This window comes from Spermophilus citellus (assembly GCF_964194105.1).
Source record: "Spermophilus citellus genome assembly, chromosome: 15".
Classification (NCBI taxonomy): Eukaryota; Metazoa; Chordata; class Mammalia; order Rodentia; family Sciuridae; genus Spermophilus; species Spermophilus citellus.
Window position 1 is genome coordinate 79,170,172 of NC_138195.1, and position 19,690 is coordinate 79,189,861.

The 19,690-nt window shown below is 33.3% G+C and overlaps 1 protein-coding gene across 3 annotated transcripts in view; it reads left to right on the forward strand.

Annotated features, from left to right (window-relative positions):
- SHOC2 (SHOC2 leucine rich repeat scaffold protein) overlaps positions 1–19,690 on the forward strand; it is a 91,363-nt gene that overhangs the window by 14,081 nt on the left and 57,592 nt on the right. For 2 of the 3 annotated variants that reach the window (XM_081267748.1, XM_081267747.1), the window contains exon 2: positions 17,439–18,385. In XM_081267748.1, coding sequence (XP_081123874.1) covers positions 17,683–18,385 — 703 coding nt within the window. In that variant the 5' untranslated portion in view covers positions 17,439–17,682. Of the gene's footprint in view, positions 1–10,458; positions 10,479–17,438; positions 18,386–19,690 lie in introns of those variants that run through there. The other variant, XM_081267749.1, reaches the window with a different exon arrangement.

A 19,690-nucleotide genomic window follows, 5' to 3' on the forward strand; every position in this document is an offset into this window, starting at 1 on the left:
GCTTTTAAATATGAAAATGTCCTAGTATGTAAATAAACTCAGACTATTCAATAATGCTAGTGTCTTCTATTTTCCAAGGTTTCTTTTTCTATAATCCTAAGAATTTTATTAGAATTGATCTTCCACACTGAATGTAATTCTTCATTGCCCAGTATATATTAAAATTTCCATCTTTGGAGCTACTTTGTATTAAGACTTAGTAGTATTAATTTTAGTGCTTTAAGGTGCCTATGAAGTCATATCATGTACCCGCTAGACTTATTTTTATGTTAAAAAACTGCTAGACTTATTTTTCATGTTAAAAAAAAAATTGAGGCCTAGAAATAGTTTTTGCTCACATCGCATTGCAATTTATCAAGGGATTTAGAACCAAAACCCTACAGTTCTAGATCTTTCACTTTTTCCCTCTTTACTGCATTTTCTTTTTTGTATTTCACTTTTAAGCACATTTCTTTTTAAATGAAAATTAGCTAAATGATATCTCCATTAAACGGGAGAATTGAGGGAAAGGATTGAATCACTTTGGTGTTGAGTATGAGGTGAGTCAAATTTAATAAGAACCTATGTAACCTGCTAGACATCCAGTTCCTCCTCATTTATCTAAATTATATTTTCTCTTCTTTCTCTCTCTCTCCTCCACCTTTTGTCTATGCACCCTCCGCCCCCCCCCCAGTAAGAGAGAATAATTTTAAAATAAGCATGTATCCTTACTAGTTTTACTACTAATAATAATCAGGGCTAGGTCTTAAGAACAGGTGAATGGGCCAAGGATAGATGAGTTCAATTCTTTTCTGAATTGAGCTGCATCATCACTTCCTAGTGGTCAGTAATGGAAAGATTTATCTATATAGTCTACTATTATTAGACAAGTGCACTTAAATGACTAGAGCTGATATGATTTTGGATTTAAATTTATAAAACTTCTTTTTTAGCGTGCGTACTCAGAAAGATACCACTTAGTAGAAAGTAATTGGACTTTATGTGAATTATGCATTTGATATAAGTGTATTTTTGAAACACATTTTTAAGTGCCAGAACAATCAGTAAACTACCAGTGTGATCTGTAGGATCAGGACTGAGTTGAGGGGGGGGAAGTAATTTTTAAAAAATAGATATTTTGAGTTTTCTGTATTCTGTTGGCTAATCTTTTTCCCTAAACCATAGAAAACAATCCAACCTTTGCAACCCTTTTTCCGTCAAACATTTTTCTTGGTTCATGTGTCCAATTTAGCTTATTTACATGATTATATTTTTTATTGTATTCTGAAATAGAAGAGGCATATATCATTGTAGATGATAGTCTATAAATAGGCCTTAATCTGCCTCAGAATTATTTCAATAACTTAATGAACTGACTGCTAAAAGCATTTAGCACAATCTTGGCATATAGCACGTGCTTAAAGATTATTTTTTGCTTCTGCAACTATTATTGTCAGATTCATATCTTACTATTTGACAAATAATTTCCCTAAATCTTGGTTATCTGTTAAATGGGAATACTGCTACCTGGGGTGCTTACTTCTTAAGAACTGTTTTGGAAATCAAATGTAATTATGTGAAAGTAGTTGGTAAACTCCCCTGAGCTGATCTAGCAAATTTTATACTATTAGGACGGGGCGGGGTGGGGGATGGTGGTTAAAAACAAGGAGTGGAGATCTGCTTTTTTGGGAAAGAGTTTAATTGAATGCTGTAAAACAGGTTTGTCTTTCCTGAGTTCTGGCAGACTGAGACACATGTGGACATAAACTTCTTTCTAGGCCAGGCAGACAAAGTACAGGCTTCTTTGTTTGGTGATTGTTATTTAGAGATACATCATTCCTTGCAGATTGAAGATTATCAAGATTTCTGTTTCATTGGTGTTCTTGATATAGTACTCATAAAATCTTAGATGAAGAATCTGTGGCAGTGTACAGACCCTTTTAACTTAGTATCTATTTACTTTTAGAATTTGGCTTCAAATTTCTTTACCTTATTCCACTTTATGCCCTGCCATGTCCTCCTCCTCTCTCTCCTCATCCCAACTCCCATGTCTTTTCCTGGGAGAGATTAAATAATTATGGTGTATATTTTTTTGTGTCTTCTCTGCTCTTACACAGATGTGTAACTCTCACATAAATTTATACTTTTTATTTTTATTAAAAAAAACCCAAATCATATTATGAAGAAGATGCATTTTTGGAAGTTAGGTCCCAAGATCAGCACATATAGTAACAACAGTCTATGAATAGCCCCTTCAAAATTCTGTAAATGCTCATAAAGTATATTACATTTGACTTTGCAAGATAATTATGCATATATAGTATATGTAAATATGATAATTTATATAGTTGTATTTTATAGAGAGATGGTTAGTAGATTATATAGATGTTGCTTAGGTACTACAGCAAATTATGAAAATTCCAATTTACCAATTCTTACTATTTCTTGTTACTTTTGTTTCCTGTGATTTTTATCAGTTATTGGTTATTTAATGTTTTTCTGTTGCCTTCAACTCAGATTTTCCCATGAATAATTTCGGAAACCATTACCACCCACTCAACCTGGCCTCTTGTGTAATTTGAAAATGAGTTGGTATCCTGAAAAATAATTCACATATTCTTACTTTAGATTGAGTGGAAAGGCAAAATAGTGCTATTTAAATTATTTCTCTTTTTTGCTGAGTTCACAGTTGAAGTACATATAAATTTATTGCTCTGAATATTTTTGTTCTGTGGCTTATTTTTTTTTTTTTTAACTTTCTCCGTAGGTCCAAGATCAGCACATATAATAACAACAGTCTATTTTTTTCCCCCTGAAGTGCTGGGGATTGAACCCAGGGCCTTAGACATACTAGGTGAGGACTATCACTGAGTCATATCCTTGACCCTCTTGATGGCTACATAATATTATATAAAACAGATGAAGCATAATTTATTCAGTACCCTGTTACTGTTGTCAAACATTTGGTTTGTGCCCTGCCTCTTCTTTTCCTATCATTATTACTTCATTGAGTTTCTTCTTGTATATTTCTTCAGTATTTTTATGCCATATTTTTAGTCTTGAAATTTCTAAATCAAATAGTAATAATATATAATATAGAAATACAATATAAAATGTATATTACTAATGAAGATGTCTTTCTAAATCTTTCAAGACAGTCTGGGGAGGAACTCGGTTTGAGCATTTGCTTTAAAAGGGAAACAGCTTTGGACTGAATTTATGGAAGGAAGCAACTTAACAAATGTTGAATTAGCATATTACCTTACCCTCTCTTTACCTTTAACTATAGCTGAGAAACTAACACCCTAAATTTGATATTTCTCAATTCCTTATGTGTTTCTAAATTTTAGATGTAAACTGTTTTCACTCAACAATCGGGCACCTAATGTTTGGGAGTTTTTTTTTTTGCCCCCACCAACTAATATTTTTATTTTCTGGACACCAAATGAGTGTCTTATAATTCATTTTGACACCATCTGTAGTTCATGTCTGTTCCAGAAGTTAAAGAACTTGGTGCCAAAAGAGTGCCCCACTTTATTTTTTTTTAAATTTTTATTTAAAAAAATATTTATTTTTTAGTTGGACAAAATACTTTTATTTTTATGTGGTGCTGAGGATTGAACCCAGGGCCTTGCACGTGCTAGGCGAGTATTCTACCGCTGAGCCAACAACCCCAGCTCGGCTGCCCCCACTTTAGACAACAATCACAAGTCTGTATTATCTGTTCTTTAAACACCTTTCTCAAGTTCAGTGAATGATTAGAACAGTTCACAGTACTCAGGAAGGCAGTTCAATTTCTGGTTTATTATAAAGTATACAACTCAGGAACAGTCATGAAATAGATGTGTGGGGTAGGGTGTGGGGAATGAGATGTAGATATCACACATCCCCTCTCAGTGCATCCACCTTCTTACCACCTTGATGTATTCACCAAACTAGGATAACTCCAAACCCTGTAATTTAGGGATCCTTATGAATATTTCATAGTGTGATTGATTAAATCACTGACAGTCTTTTTTTTTTTTAATTTATAAATAGTGATAGACTCAGGAAGCTGCAAAAAATAACACTTTGTCCAGCTTCTCACAATGTTGTCATCTAATACAGTAATATAATATCTATATCAAAACTAGAAAATTGACAGTGGTATGACAGTTAACTAGCTTATATAACTTATTCAGTTCTGTCCCCACTTTTTCATGTATTCATTGAGTATGTGTATAGTTCTGTGTATTTTTACCCCATATATAGATTCATTTAACAACTCTCAAAGTCAAGATACATTCTGGTTCTATCACCAATAAGTCAACTCTCCCTACCCTACCTTGACCCCATCCCCTAGCAACCACTTCTGTCTTCTCCATCTCTACTGTTTTGTTGTTTCAAAGAAGTTATTTAGGAATTATAAAGTATGTAACCTTTTGAGATTGACTTTTCCACTAAGCTCAAGGTCCCTGAGATCAAGTTTCTTATATGTATCAATAGTTCGTTCTTTTTTATTGCTGAATTATGTTTCTTTGTGTAGCTGTATTAAGGCTTGTTTAACTGTGTATTCACTGGAGGACATTTGGGTTGTTTCCACTCTATCATTATGAATTAAACTATTTTGAATAGTGGAATACAGATTTTTGCAAGAATATGTGGTCATTTCTTGGTGATGAATGCCAAAGAGTACTACAGTTGCTAGGTTGTATAGTAAGGATATGTTCAGTTTTATAAGTACAGTAACTGCTGTTTTGTATACTGACTATACCCCGTATTTTGCCTTCCCACCAGCAATGTATGAGATAATGTTGTATTAGCATTTGGTATTATTAGTTTTTTCCCCTCTGTATGTGCTGTTAGTTGTATAGTGACATTTCATCATGATTTATTTTTTTTGTGTGTGGGGGTATCGGCAATTGAGCTCAGGAGCACTCAACTACTGAGCCACATCTCCAACCCTGTTTTGTATTTTATTTAGAGATGGGTTCTCAATGAGTTGCTTAGCGCTTTGCTTTTGCTGAGGCTGGTGTTGAACTCGTGATCCTTCTGTCTCAGCCTCTGGAGCTGCTGGGATTATAGGCATGCACCACTGTGCCCAGCTTGATTTTAAGTTTTTTTAACTGGCCTGTGTTAGTGTTGTGGGTATAAATTTCTGGGTGTATATATTTCTGGAAGAACATTATACTCCTAAATAAACTACTCGACTAATTTACTCTAGTAAACTAGTTTCTTGATCTTTCCTGTTCTGTCAGTTGTCTTAGAAATTAATAATTTATTAAGTTGACTTTTTTTTCTCCTTTCTAGCCTAAAATCTAAATTGCGTGTTCCCTTATTTTTCTGCCACACTTGCCCTCTAAATCTCAACTTTAGATTAATTTAAGAATACAATTTAGATTGCCAAATACTAGCAGAAAAAAAGCCGCAGCTTTGGAGATTGGCGCTCCTATAAATTAATACCTAAATTTATCAAACTCTGTAATTTTGTCTCTGGTCTATGTCATCATTACTTCTTTCAAAACCCTACCTCTCTTGTTCTCAGCAGATTAATTTGCTTTTGCTTTGCCAAACAAATATGATACTAAATGTAATTTGAGATAATTATCACCCTTGACTTCTTCCTGTTCCTCTTATTCCCAAATGAACTTGTCTGCAACTGAAATCCATTCTGATTTCCTGTTTGAAAGGGAAAAAGATCCTTCCTTTCTATTTTTCTGCTAATATGTTAGATCTTTTTGATGACTACTACTAAAATTCAACTAGCTGAACTGGCTGCTACTTTGACAATATTTTTTTCTAGTTAATGTATGTCTCTATTTTTCCGTCTGTCCATCCCTAAATGTTTATCTTTACCAAAGTATTAATATGTTTTTCTTCTGCATGCTCTTCATTGGTACTCTCATCTCAGACCTTTGTTGTTGACACCAAAGCTAGATCTTTATTTCTAGCTCAGATATTTCTTTATTCCAAATCCATATTTTCAAATACGGACTAAGAACTTTAGTGTAAGCTTGTCCAAAATGCTACTTTGCTCTTTTTTATATTCCTTAATTTGAATATCCATTCTGCATCTACCTAATTGCTTAAGCCAGCAGCTTAGATATTATTTTGTGCCCCCTATTCCCATTCATCCCTGTTTTGATTTTGTCTCTAAAACATCTCTTGAATTATTTCCATCTTCTCTGATGACTTTTTGCTTTTAGTGATTCTCAAGTACAGCAGACAATATTTATATGAAAATTAGTATTCTGAAATAATAGTAATCTAATTAAAATCATCATATCCGAAGTAATTGAGAAGAGACATGAGAAGAAAGAATGTTTTGTGTCATGTAAATGCTTAGGTACAGTGGCACTTAGAGAACAATGAAGAATTATATTTTGCATGTGAATATGAAAATGCTTAGGCACAGTACTAGAAAATAAGAATACAAATGTGTGTATATATACTCTCATATATCATGAATATAATAGGTGCAAGTACAAACCAATACAAATGTATCATTTGTGACTCACACCAAGATTGGTATGATTATCAGAAATAATGAATAAATTTAAATGTTTCAAGTTTAAAAAAGTAGTCTTCCCTCTATTATGTAGATATTACTTTTTACTTCCTGAAAAGTGCAAAAACTATTGTAACTATACTTTTCTCATTGACCAAGACATAGATAAAGTGCTTTGCTTGTGTTTTCAGCACAGAATTTAGGCACTTGAAAAATATTTGCCAGGGGTTCATCAGAGAGGGAGGAAGGAAATTCCGATAGCTGGGGAATGCACAGGGAATTGGGGGGGGGGGCAGTGAAACTTAACCAGATACCTCGCTGTACATAGAATGTACAACACAGTTAAGATCCTTTTCTCAACTGCAGCTTCATCTTTCTTATTCACAATTCTGAAAAATTATGTTCAATTTAGTTTGTCTCATAATGTTCTTGAATCTCAGTCCTTACATGTAAAAAATTTTCTCATGGAGTGTTCTTCATTGTTTTTCTATCTGATTATATGTCCTTTGAAGGCAAGAACTAGGTCTGTTTACTCAGCACTTAGCATAATATTGATACATGGGAGGAGTTCAATAAATATTTCTCAAATAGATGAATGACATAATTACAGTTTTCTTTTGCTTGAGGTCTTCTGTGGACTACTATTTAGAAACTGTTTACCTATGTCTTATTGGTGTCTTCCATACTTGACCCATTATAAAAATGTCCAAAAAGATAGTTTTTGCAATTGCATTTAAAAAAATACATTACCAGGACTGTGCTACAAAATAGTCTGTAGTTCTTTTTCTCCCAGGCACAATTTAGTTGTAAATTATTATTATTATTATTATTATTATTATTATTATTATTTGCCTCTATTTATTTTTATGTGGTGCTGAGGATCGAATCCAGGGCTTCACATGTGCCAGGTGAGTGCTCTACAAGCCCTAGTAAATTATCTTTTTATTATTTTCCTATAGTATACATCTTTTTAAAATTAAAAAAATTTTTTTAGTTGTTAATGGGCCTTTGTTTTATTTATATGTGGTGCTGAGACTCGAAACCAGTACTTCACACATGCTAGGCAAGTGCTCTACCACTGAGCTACAACCCCATCCCTCCCTTTAAAAAAATTTTTACAGTAGTGTATATCTATTATGTCATGGTTAGGAAGCATTTAAAGTTAAACAATTGAATTACAAAGCAGTAAAGTTATTTCCAAGGAAGGAAACTGTTTGAAATTGTGTCCTTTTAATGTAACCCCTGTATTCCAGAAAATGGTGTGACATATCACCACAATCCTACTTATTGGATATTGACAAGTTATGTGTTCTATATAAATTTCAGAGTTGTGGCAGCATTTATGACAACATCACAAATATTTTTCTTCCTACTCTCATTTAATTTTTTAAAAACTAAAAACCCAGTCATTTTATACTAGATTTAATGGCAAATAAGAATGCAGTTATTGGGTATGCTAGGATATTCCTGATAGACTCACCATTATTTTATAAATGATCATTGTGTTCATAAAGTATATTTGTATGTATTTGTACTTGAGGAAAAGAAAAACTTTTCTTGGTAGTATTAACAAAATATGTGCCTTTTCAAATTGAATAGCATTTGTGAGCAAGGTTATTTTTTATCTAATGTTGAACTTGATTGAAAAAAGTCTTTTCCTATTTGAATTGCTATTCTTTAAAAAAATATTAAAATGTTTTCCCCCAAAAAAATGGTTTTTAAAATTCTATTTATTTCAAATGCATCAATCAACACCCTTTTTTTTCCTCTTAGCACTGGGCTTTGAACTCATGGCCTTGCGCATACTAGGCAGACACTACCACTAAGGTACATCTCCAGCATTTTTTTTTTTCTTTTAATTATTTTGAGATTGCCTGGCTTGGCCTGGAACTCGAAATCTGGTCTACCTTAGCCTCCTGAGTAGCTGGAATCATATATACTACTGAGCTTAGTGCAAATGCTGCTTTAGAACTGCATATTGTAGATTTGTATTGTCCAATGTATGCTTGGTATGTGTAATTTTTTGAAGTAATTTTAGATTTATATTATTTTCCTGTACTCTTCCCTCAGTTTGCACTAATTCTAACATTTTCTATAACTATGCTATGATTATTGAAATCCCAGATTTGATATTGGTACAATACTATGAACTAAATCACAAATTAAAGCCTGGGTTTGAGATTATACCAGTTTTTCCATGCACTCTTCTCTCACCTGTGGGAGTGAAATTTGATCACATGTATAGATTCTTACGAACACTACCATAAAGTTCAGAACTATTCATCACTTCTGAGAAACTCTTACTTGTTACCTTTATAATTACAACCCCAGGTCATCACACCACTAACTCATTATCTATCACTTTAATTTTGTCATTTAAGAATAGTATATGAACAGAGTCATATGATATGGAATCTTTTGATGTTGACTTTTTAATGTAGCATAGTGAGATCCATCTAAGTTTTGGGCTGGGGTCAGTAATAGTTTATCCCTTTTTATTGAATAATGTGCCATTGCATGAATGCACCACAGGTTTTTCATTTGCCTATTAAAATATATTTGGTTTGTTTCCAGCTTTGAAGTATTACAAATAAGATTGCAGTCAACATGTAAATGCCTAAATTGTCATTCCTCCGGAAGAAATACCCAGGAGTGCAAGTGCTAGGTTATATGGTAAATGTGTGTTTAACTTTAGGAGAGATTGCCAAATTATTTTCTATAGTGACTGTGCCATTTTATATGCTTGTCAGCAGTGAATGAGAGATCCAGTTTATCTACATTTTGACCAGGTTATGGTATCATTGTTTTTACTTTAGCTCATCTAGTGGTACCTGTACTTGGATTTCCTTAATGGCTAATGATGTTGAACATTTTTGCTTGTGCTTATTTGCCATTTATGTCTTCTTTGGAGTGTCTGAGTTTTTACCTATTTTCTGATCAGATTGTTGTCTTATTATTTAAGAGTTTTTAAAATAAGTATATATTCTGGATGTAACTCCTTTTTTTTTTTTTGAGAGAATTTCAATATTTATTTATTAGTTTTTGGCAGACACAACATCTTTGTACATGGTGCTGAGGATCGAACCCGGGCCGCACGCATGCCAGGCGAGCGCGCTACCGCCTGAGCCACATCCCCAGCCCATAACTCCTTTGTCATATGTGATTTATAAACACAGAACTCTGACTATAGCTTATCTTTTTGTTCTCTTAATTGGGTCTTCACTGTACAGAGTTTTGTGATGAAATCCACGTGTTGATTTTTTTCCCCCTTTAAGGACTTTACTTTCGGTGTCATAACTCTTTGATACCATATCATTAATTAAAGTCCAGTTTTTGGAGCTATACATTTTGTTTTGATATATGAAGACATGTATCCACCAATAAAGTATCATGCAGAATAGTTTTCATGTCCTAAAATTCTGGTGCACTCATTCTTCCCTTTCTCTCCCAGAACCCTCTACAAATAACTGATCTTTTTACTATCTCCATAGTTTGTTTTGTCTTTCAGAGAATGTCATGTTAGAATTATACAATATGTAGCCTTTCATATTGGTTTTTTTTTCAGCTTATAAATGTCTTTTCCCTCAAGTATTTTCAGATCCTGATATCTTTTAATCACTAAGTTTTATTCCATTGTATGGATGTGCCACAGTTTATCTATCCACCTACTGAAAAATATCTTGGTTGCTTCCAAGTTTGGACAACAGAAAATAAAGCTGCTATGAAAATTTGTGTGCAGGTTTTTATGTAGATGTAAGTTTTCAACTCATCTGGGTAAATACGAGGACAGTAATTGGTTTACACAAGAATACATTTAGTTTTATAAGAGACAGTCTAAGTGGCTTATATCATTTTGCATTCACACCAGCAATGAAATAGAGTTCTAGTTGCTCTGTTTTCTTGTCAGCATTTGGTGTTGTCCAACTAATTTTTGAAAGCTGTGCAAAAGGAATTCAATGGAGACGGCCTTTCAAGAAATGATGTTGGAACAACTAGACTTATTTTGTATAAGGTATATAAACCTCATATATAAAAATTAACTCAATAATTCAGATCTAAATGTGAAAAAGTTATAAAACTTTAAAGAGAAAATCCTTCGGTATTTATTTAGACCTTTGATTTCTTTCACCAGTGTTTGGTAGTTTTGAACTAACAGTTTGTACATGTTATTAGGCTTATACATAGATATTTTAATTTTTGAAACTCTTGAAAATGGGATTGTGTTCTTAATTTTGTTCAGCTGTTTATTTCTAACCAGTTGAAATATGGCTTATATTGACTTTTTTTTCTGTGACCATGCTGAACTTATTTAATAGTTCTGAGGACTCCACATAGGCAATCATGTTGTCTGCAAGGCACGATAGTTCTAAATTAATCCTTTCTAATCTGTATGCTGTTTCTGTTTTCCTGCTTTATTGCACTGGCTAGGACTTTCAGTATTATTATATTTAATAAGAGTGTTAAAGTCTGTATTAATTTGTAGATATATTGCTGAATATTTTTGTATCTCTGTTTATGAAACATGAGGTCTATTGGTAAACAGCTTCTTTTTTTTTTTTTGTCCTGTGTCTATATTTGGTATCAGGGTGATGCTGACCTCAAAAAATGTGTGCTTCCTGGAAGAGATGTACAGAATTGATGTTATTTCTTCTTGAGATGTTCATTAGTATTCATTAGTAAAACCATCTGTAGTTGGTAATTTCCTTTTTGGAAATTTTGAAACTGATTTCAGAATGCTTTAGTATTTTAGGACTATTAAATGCTCTAATTCATCTTGAGTTTTTGTAGTGTGTGATTTCCAAATATTATTTTGTATAAGGTGTCAAATTTAGGTCTGTAGAGTTGTTTTCAGTATTTTATTATCCTTTTAATGTTTGTGTAGTCTTTAGTAATATTCCCTCTTTTATTCCTAATAGTGGTAACTCGTGACTTCTCTTTTTAGCTTTGTCAGAGTTCCTAGATGTTTATCGGGTTCAGTAAAACCAAAAGCTAATTCTTTAAGAATACATGATTTTTTTTTTTTGTCCCCTCTCCTTAGTTTACAATTTCATGGATTTCTGTTCTCTATATTCTTCTGCTTTCTTTGAGCTTCTTTTACTTTTCTTTTTCAAGTGTCTTGTGCTTAGATTATGGGATTATGTGTCATTTTTCTAATCATGAAGTTACATAAATTTTCCTTTAAGTGCTGCCGTACCTATATCTTAATAGATTTTATCTTGATTCATCTCAGTATATAGTTTAGTTTTCCTGTTCCTTCCTTGATCTACAGACAGACTGTTAGACTTTGTTATTTTTTCTGCTATTGATTTTTAGTTTAATTGTGGCCAGGTAACATTCTATGATTTTAATTCTGTGAAATGTAAAGTTTCTTTTATGAGCCAAGATAGGGGTTTATCTTATTCTGTGTAACCTTGGAAAAAAGTGTATTCTATTTTTACTAGAATATTCTAGAAATTTCAGCTAGATACAGTTGATTTGTGGTATTGGTTTTTTTTTTTATTTTAAATCTTTGCTAATTTTCTGCATTTTAGTCTTATACTACTGAGAATGGGGCGATAAAATCCCCAATTATAGGTGAAGGTTTATGGATTTTTATTTTTAGTTTTATCATGGTCATTTTGAGACTTATTATTTTTAATTCTGATTTGTTTAAATCTTCTGTTTTAGCACATAAACTGGTTCAGAACACATGTCCTGACCTGACCCACTTCTGTGGTCTTTGGATCCAGTCAAAACTCTGATCTGTGGGCCATCCCAAAGCCTATGTGAAACATAGATGATATTCCACACTATAGTTCAATTCTTAGACTAGTTACTTTCATGCTTGAGCTACTATGGGTTATGCCTGAAAATACTACATAGATTGAAAGAATCCCTTTTTTTCAGTTCCTTACTCTCCTAATCTTCCCTTCTCTCTGATTGGGTAGGAGTGGTATATTACCTCTTTGCCAGTATTTGCTTAGTGCAAAACAAGGGATGATTAGCAGGGCTCTCTTTGGAAATGGGTCAGCAGGACTCTACTTCATACTCCTGAACCACAGAGATGATGTGAAGGGGAATGTATACTGCTTCTGTACAAGTAATTACAAAGCTGGATGGTTGGCAGGGTTTCACTCCAAAGTCTTTGTGGTTTTAGTGCCAGTTGAGGAGGTAGAGAGGGACATGACTTCTTTTAGTTTTCGAGTAAGGAGGGAATGGTCAAAAGGGCACCATCTTGGAAAGCTACCTTTTTCACAGTTCTTTGGCTGGAGAGAGCAGATATTTCTTGGTGTTTTCATTTGTTTTTGCCTCTTGGTATTTTTTGGTTGTGGGTTTCTCTACTGCCCAGGTTAGGATATGTAGGAGATGAAGACAAATCCCAAGGAACTCACTTTCAGATAATTCTTAAAGTCCCAACACCGCCTGTCAGTCTCCCTTCTTTTCTCTACTTTTCATAGTCTTCAGCTAGTTGCTTAATAAGTTTTATCCAGGGTTTTAGGTTATTTTTAGTGGAAAGAATATAATAATAATAATAATGATAATAATAATAATAATAATATAATTGAGCTATCTTGTCGGGACCAGAAGTCTTGTCTATTATAATTCAAGATCTAATGTTGTAAAAGCATTCACCTTAGAAAAAACTAAGGGATATATTTAGTGTGTGTGTCCTATTGATTTTCTTTTTGCATAAACATTATGACACATATGATTAGCATAGTCTTTATACCAGGAATAGATCTTAATAGGCTTGTGATTTCTCTCTTCTTTATTTCATTGTCTCTTCCTCCTAAATCAGGAAATTTCTTTTGGAAATAGCGAAATGTAATGTGAGTATATTACAAGAGCAAGGAAAAAAATACTTTTTGTGTCCAATTTGCATAAAAATATAGTTCCTCAAAGTAATGATTTAAAACCTGAAACAGTGACAGGACAAAGGGTGGCAAACTATGGACCAATGGCCAAATATAGTTTGAGACCTGTTTTACTATAAAATTTTGTTGAAACGCATCTACTCCTGTTTATGTGTTGTCTGCTTCTGCTTTCATACTAAAATAACAGACTTCAAGTTCCTGTAACAGAGACCAATTTGGCCTGCAAAACCTGTGGCCCTTTACAGGAGAAGTTTATTGGCCTCAAAGTTTCATGTATTAAAGGCTTGGTCCCCACCTTATGGCCCTTTTTGGGAGGTAATGGAACCTAGTAGAGGAAGTTAGATCATTGGGGGAATACCCTTAAAGAGAATATTGAGACCCTGGTACCTTTCTCCCTTTTTGCTTCCTGGAAACCATGTTGTGAGTAGTTTTGCTCCTCCATGTGGCTCTTGCCTTGATGTACTATCTCAGGCCCAAAGGTAATAGGGTCAAGCAACCATGGACTGAAACCTGTGAGCCAACACAATCCTTTCTTCCTTAAAGCTTTTTATCTCAGATATTCATTACAGTGATAGAAAGCTTAGTGATAGAATTCTTGGCTTAGAAAATATTGGAAGCCTAAATTAATAAACATCCTTATACAATCATGATATGTCTGCTTATCTTTGTAATCCAGCATGGCATAAGGCAAAGAATGTGGAATTTAAAATCAGGCATACCTATTTTTATATTTTTCTTTAGTCACTTATTAGATGTGTTGGTGTTCTTGTTTGTAAATTGAGAATAGAGGCACTCTTAATTTAGGAATTTAAAATTGCTTTCATAATTTAAAACAGATTTATATGCTAGTGAAAGTTACTTCAACCTAGACTTCTGCAGGGCGGAATTCAGTGCCATTTTCTTGTTTGATGCCATTTTGGATTAACAGTAAAATGGATTTAAGAGAGTTAATTTGGTTATGAGTAGGGAATTTGTTTAATATCTTCCTGGACATCTGGTTGTGAGAGTATGAAATAAGATAAATAAAAAGCCCATATCAAGTGGTCTATATACAGTAGTTATTAGTTGGTTGAAAATAAGAGTTACCTGGGGTGGTAAAGATCTCAGTGTAAAAACACATTGCTGACTTCAGCTTAATTGATACAATTTTATGCCCCCCCCCCCGATTTTAAGAATTTTGAGACTGAGTACCATTCATACTGTTGCATGAATGGGTACAATATTCCGATTTTGTATAAATGTAGTTGTCCCCCAAAACATACAATTAAAGTGATGAAATAAATCCCAAACTCTTGAATAACTTATTTCCAAGAAACATCAAAGATTACTCTGAATACATTTTCTCTCAAAAATTTTGGCAGTGTCACTTGATTCAGATATAGATCCCTAATTTACTTAGGGCTGTCAAATCAGTTCTCCTTAACAAACTATATTTTTATTGGAAGTATAAAATTTTTAGTTAATAGTCCAGACTCATTGATTAATTAAAGAAAAAGCATGGTGAACTGTAACTAAGTTATGTACTAGCAAATCTCATTAGGTATAGGAGCTGCAGGATGAGCATGTGATTCAGTTCAAATCTATCACTGCTATAGTAAAATCATTGAAATAACTCAAGTATTGGTAGTTTGAAGTTCAAATATAGTGGATGGTATTGATAAACTATGGGAACTCCCCTTAGTCTTCAGTAGGACCTTAAAATTATTAGTAATATTGTTTTTTCATTATTGTAGTTATCTTATGACTTGTCCTTGACCTTCAACCTTCGTTGTTTTAGAATTATACTTGAGAAATACATTTACTGGTTTTCAGATCCCACATTTGATCAGATCAAGTGTTTCCCAAAATTGATAAGCTTTCTTTTTTTAGTTGTTAATAGACCTTTATTTTATTTATTTATATGCAGTGCTGAGAATCTGAACCCAGTGCTTCACACAAGCCAGGCAAATGCGCTACCGCTGAGCTCCAGCCTCTTTTTTTTTTTAATATTTATTATTATTTTTTTTTTTTTAGTTTTCGGCGGACACAACATCTTCGTTTGTATGTGGTGCTGAGGATCGAACCCGGGCCGCACGCATGCCAGGCGAGCGCGCCACCGCTTGAGCCACATCCCCAGCCCCAAGCTCCAGCCTCTTGATAAGCTTTTATTGAGGCACTTTTGTTTTAGGTTTTAGAATTTCCTGAATTCCTTTCCCTAAAGATTCCGATTGAGTAGTTTGAGATGGAGCCTGGACATTTGTATTTTTAAATCTTACTTGATTTCTACACAGGAACATAGGAGTTGTCCTTCTAAATTGTGTGTAAATAAAAAGTGAATTTTCAGAAACTTGGTAGTGTCACTTGATGACCTTTCAGTGTTCGTGTTGTTGTTGTTGTTTGTTTTTAGTACCAGGGATTGAACCCAGGGGCAGTTAACCACTGAACCACATTCCTAGCTCTTTTTATTTTTTGAGACTGGATCTCGCCAAGTTATTTAGGGCCTCATTAAATTGCTGAGGCTGGCTTTAAATTTGTGATCCTCCTGCCTCAGCCTCTGAGGAGCTACTAGGATTTACACGCATGTGCCATCATGCCTGGCTGGCTCATAATGACATTTCTTAAGTACAGACAGATAAACAATGTTGTATCCCTTAAGTTATTGCATATTTTCCATTATTCATTGTTAAATGGTTTGAGTAAAAGCACTTCATGGTTTGAAGGGGGCATAGTGGTAAATAATGTGAAATGGGCTTTCATGGTATGCTAGCCAAATAATAGCATATTTATTTAATTGTATATACCAATGTAAGCTCATACTTTGCAGTTTCAAATTATAGATCATTAATTCTCTACCCAGCTCCTATTATCATTTTATATCTTGTTTGAGCAAAGCTCTACCTTTTCATTGTCTATGCAAACCAAGTCCATTCATTCTTTTTTTAGGCAAAACCTTCCCTTTCATGATGTACCACCTACCTCTCCTTGTTTGAATTCTATCCCATTATTAAAGGGCCAGTTAGCCTAAGTTTCTCAGCTGTTTTCACTGAACAATTTTCCTAAAAGTTCTATAGCTGATATCTAACCTATAAATTTGTATGGGTGAGGGGCCCATAGCAAAATAAATAAATAAATAAAAATTTTTTTTCCTGTTCCTGTGATCAAACCCAGAGTCTTGACGCATTCCATGCAAGTTGTTTTATCAGTTATATAGAGTTAACAAGAGTTAAAAATATGAATCATTTATTTTAAATTAAAAAAAATGTTTAGGGAGGACTGATGCCTTTTTCAAAGCTTTTATTACTTTTTTGGTCTTTGTGGATTCCTTTTACCAGTGAACCTTTTGTACTTAGTGTGCTATTGATCTTTTTCACTTGTCTAGAATATAGACATCATTTGAGATTGCTCTGTCATGGTTTATCAAGGGTGGTCCCTCAGATTTACCTGTATAAGAATCAACTAGATTCCTTATTAAAAGTGCATATTTTAATAATCTTTCCCCTAAACTATTTGCTTTTTTCCATGCATATCATTTTGTCCTTTTTGTTCTTTTGCCATACTGCTGTTCATTCTTTTATCAACTTGGAAATCCTTTCTGTTTTGTAAAGCTATAAGTAGTTATAGATAGAACAATTTTAGGGTACTGGTTAGAATATAGGCTGTGGACATATGCTGCCTAATTTTAAATTTTGGCTCTTTTTTCCCCAAGATAACAAAGCTAGTTATCTAAAAATATTTTTGTGCTTAATGTTCCTTTGTATACAATGAGGATAACAGTTTATCTCATAGTGCTGTTATATATACATATTAAAATAAATATTTGTAAGTTCTTTAGTGTTTGTACTTAGCCCTTAATAAATGTTAGCTGCTGTTGTGATTTCTCACTTTAACTTTCATAAAGTTTTGTAACAGTAATTTGTGATCATTTACCTCTTTCTATTAGATTGCAAATTCCTAGAAGTGAGGGCCTGCCTTATTAATTTTTGTAGTTTTCAGTGGATTTTACATTATAAAGGGTTCAATAAATACTGTATCAAGTAATAGGAACATGGCAAAGTTCACAGTAAGATAGTTTTTCAGAGGCTATTTACTTAATATAAATTATAACTTAAGGTAATTTAATACTCTCTATTATATTTCAGGAATTCTAATGAATCATTGACCAGCACCATTTTACCAGTTGGAATGAGTTGTCAGAAATGGGCATAGTGCTTTTAGATCCACCATGTAACAGATGGATGTTACTCCATGCTGATTACTTTTTCAAGCCAACACCTATTTAATTGTGTAGGCTCTTTGTCTCTTCATCTTTGAATTCAATTGCTAGCAAATAAAGTAAAAGTTCATGTAGTTTTTTTTTTTTTTTTTTCCTAAGCTTGAGTCATCATGAGTAGTAGTTTAGGAAAAGAAAAAGACTCTAAAGAGAAAGATCCCAAAGTACCATCAGCCAAGGAAAGAGAAAAGGAGGCAAAGGCCTCTGGAGGTTTTGGGAAAGAAAGCAAAGAAAAAGAACCTAAAACCAAAGGGAAAGATGCCAAAGATGGAAAAAAGGACTCCAGTGCTGCCCAACCAGGGGTGGCTTTTTCAGTTGACAATACGATCAAACGGCCAAATCCTGCACCTGGGACTAGGAAAAAATCCAGTAACGCAGAAGTGATTAAAGAGCTCAACAAATGCCGGGAAGAGAATTCAATGCGTTTGGACTTATCCAAGAGATCTATACACATATTGCCATCATCAATCAAAGAGTTGACTCAATTAACAGAACTTTATTTATACAGTAACAAACTGCAGTCCCTCCCAGCAGAGGTGGGCTGTTTAGTAAATCTCATGACACTGGCTCTAAGTGAAAATTCACTTACCAGTTTGCCTGACTCTCTTGATAACTTGAAGAAGCTGCGGATGCTTGATTTACGGCATAATAAACTGAGAGAAATTCCTTCAGTGGTGTATAGGCTAGATTCTCTCACCACTCTCTACCTTCGCTTTAATCGTATTACTACTGTGGAAAAGGACATCAAAAACCTGTCAAAACTCAGCATGCTTAGCATCCGTGAGAACAAAATCAAACAACTACCTGCTGAAATTGGTAAGAGGATTTGGATTATTACTATTATTTTTAGTATTTGTTATGCTTAGTAATTCTGTTGAGTGCTTTTCCATATCAGAAAGTTCCTGAAACTTGTTTCTAAATTCCATTTTCCCTGTGATTTACTTAATACTACATGACTTGAGATTACTTTGTAAGCTTCAAAAGTAAGATAGAAAGTAGATGTAATTAAACCTTTATCACAAACTGAATCTGTTCTGATTTTGGAGAAAATGAATTTGAAAGATGTTTGCCTAATTTTTAAGTTTTTATCTATTTTTAAAGTATCTATATATTTATACTAGATACATTAAGGCTCCAATTGCCCATTCTGACTTTCCTTTTTTTATCTGAAGACTAAATTCACATTACTTTTCTACTTGGTCTTACTAAAGGTTGTTACATTAGAGCTTTGCAAAACAGCAGTGTCATAGGAAAATAGAAAAACGTTTTATAAATTTTGAAAGTACTTACATTTTCATTAAAAATCATCTAATATGAATATACTATAGTGAATCTTACCATTATGTATATCCACAAGACACTAATTTTAAAAAAGTGTAAGTAAATAGCAGAAAGATCAGTAAGGGAAAGGGAATAGGAGGAGGGGAAGGGGATAAGGGTATTTAGGTCTAAATTGGAACAAATCATACTCTAATTTATAATTATGTCAAAATGAATCCTAATGTATCACTAATATGAAGCAATTAAAAAATGGGAAAAAAACTAATATAGTAGCAGCTTGAGCCCAATATTTCCAGGTATGCCTGGGCAACATAGACCTTATCTCAAAAATGACTTTGAAAGTTATTTGCCTAATTTTTAAGTTTAATAGCAAACAAAAAAAAAATCCAGTACAGAAAAATTAGAAGAAGAGAGATCTTAGTAAATCCAACACTTAGCATTTTGATTTCATTCTGGTCTTGTATAGAAAGCTGAATTGTAATGAAACAAAGGAAATGTTTTTTAAGAGGATGAAAAAGTAAGGAATATAGATGTGTAAAGTCAGTAAACAGAAATTGTCTTTATTAAAATTCATTGGCATCAATTTTTGTGAAAATTAAAGGTACTGTCTTTGTCCTTTTTATTAGATTTTTTAAAAAAACAGAATAAAAAGTGTATTTTGAAACTTTAAAGGGAAGTTTTATTTTGTTAAAGGTTTATTTACACAAAGATGAATTAAATATATTCTTACATTCAAAATTGATCTTGTAGGTGATACAGGAAATTTTTGATTTTAGGTTCTACAGCTTTTCAGGGAAATAATGTTTTCTGTTTTAAGATGCATTTAAACTTGGGTAACAT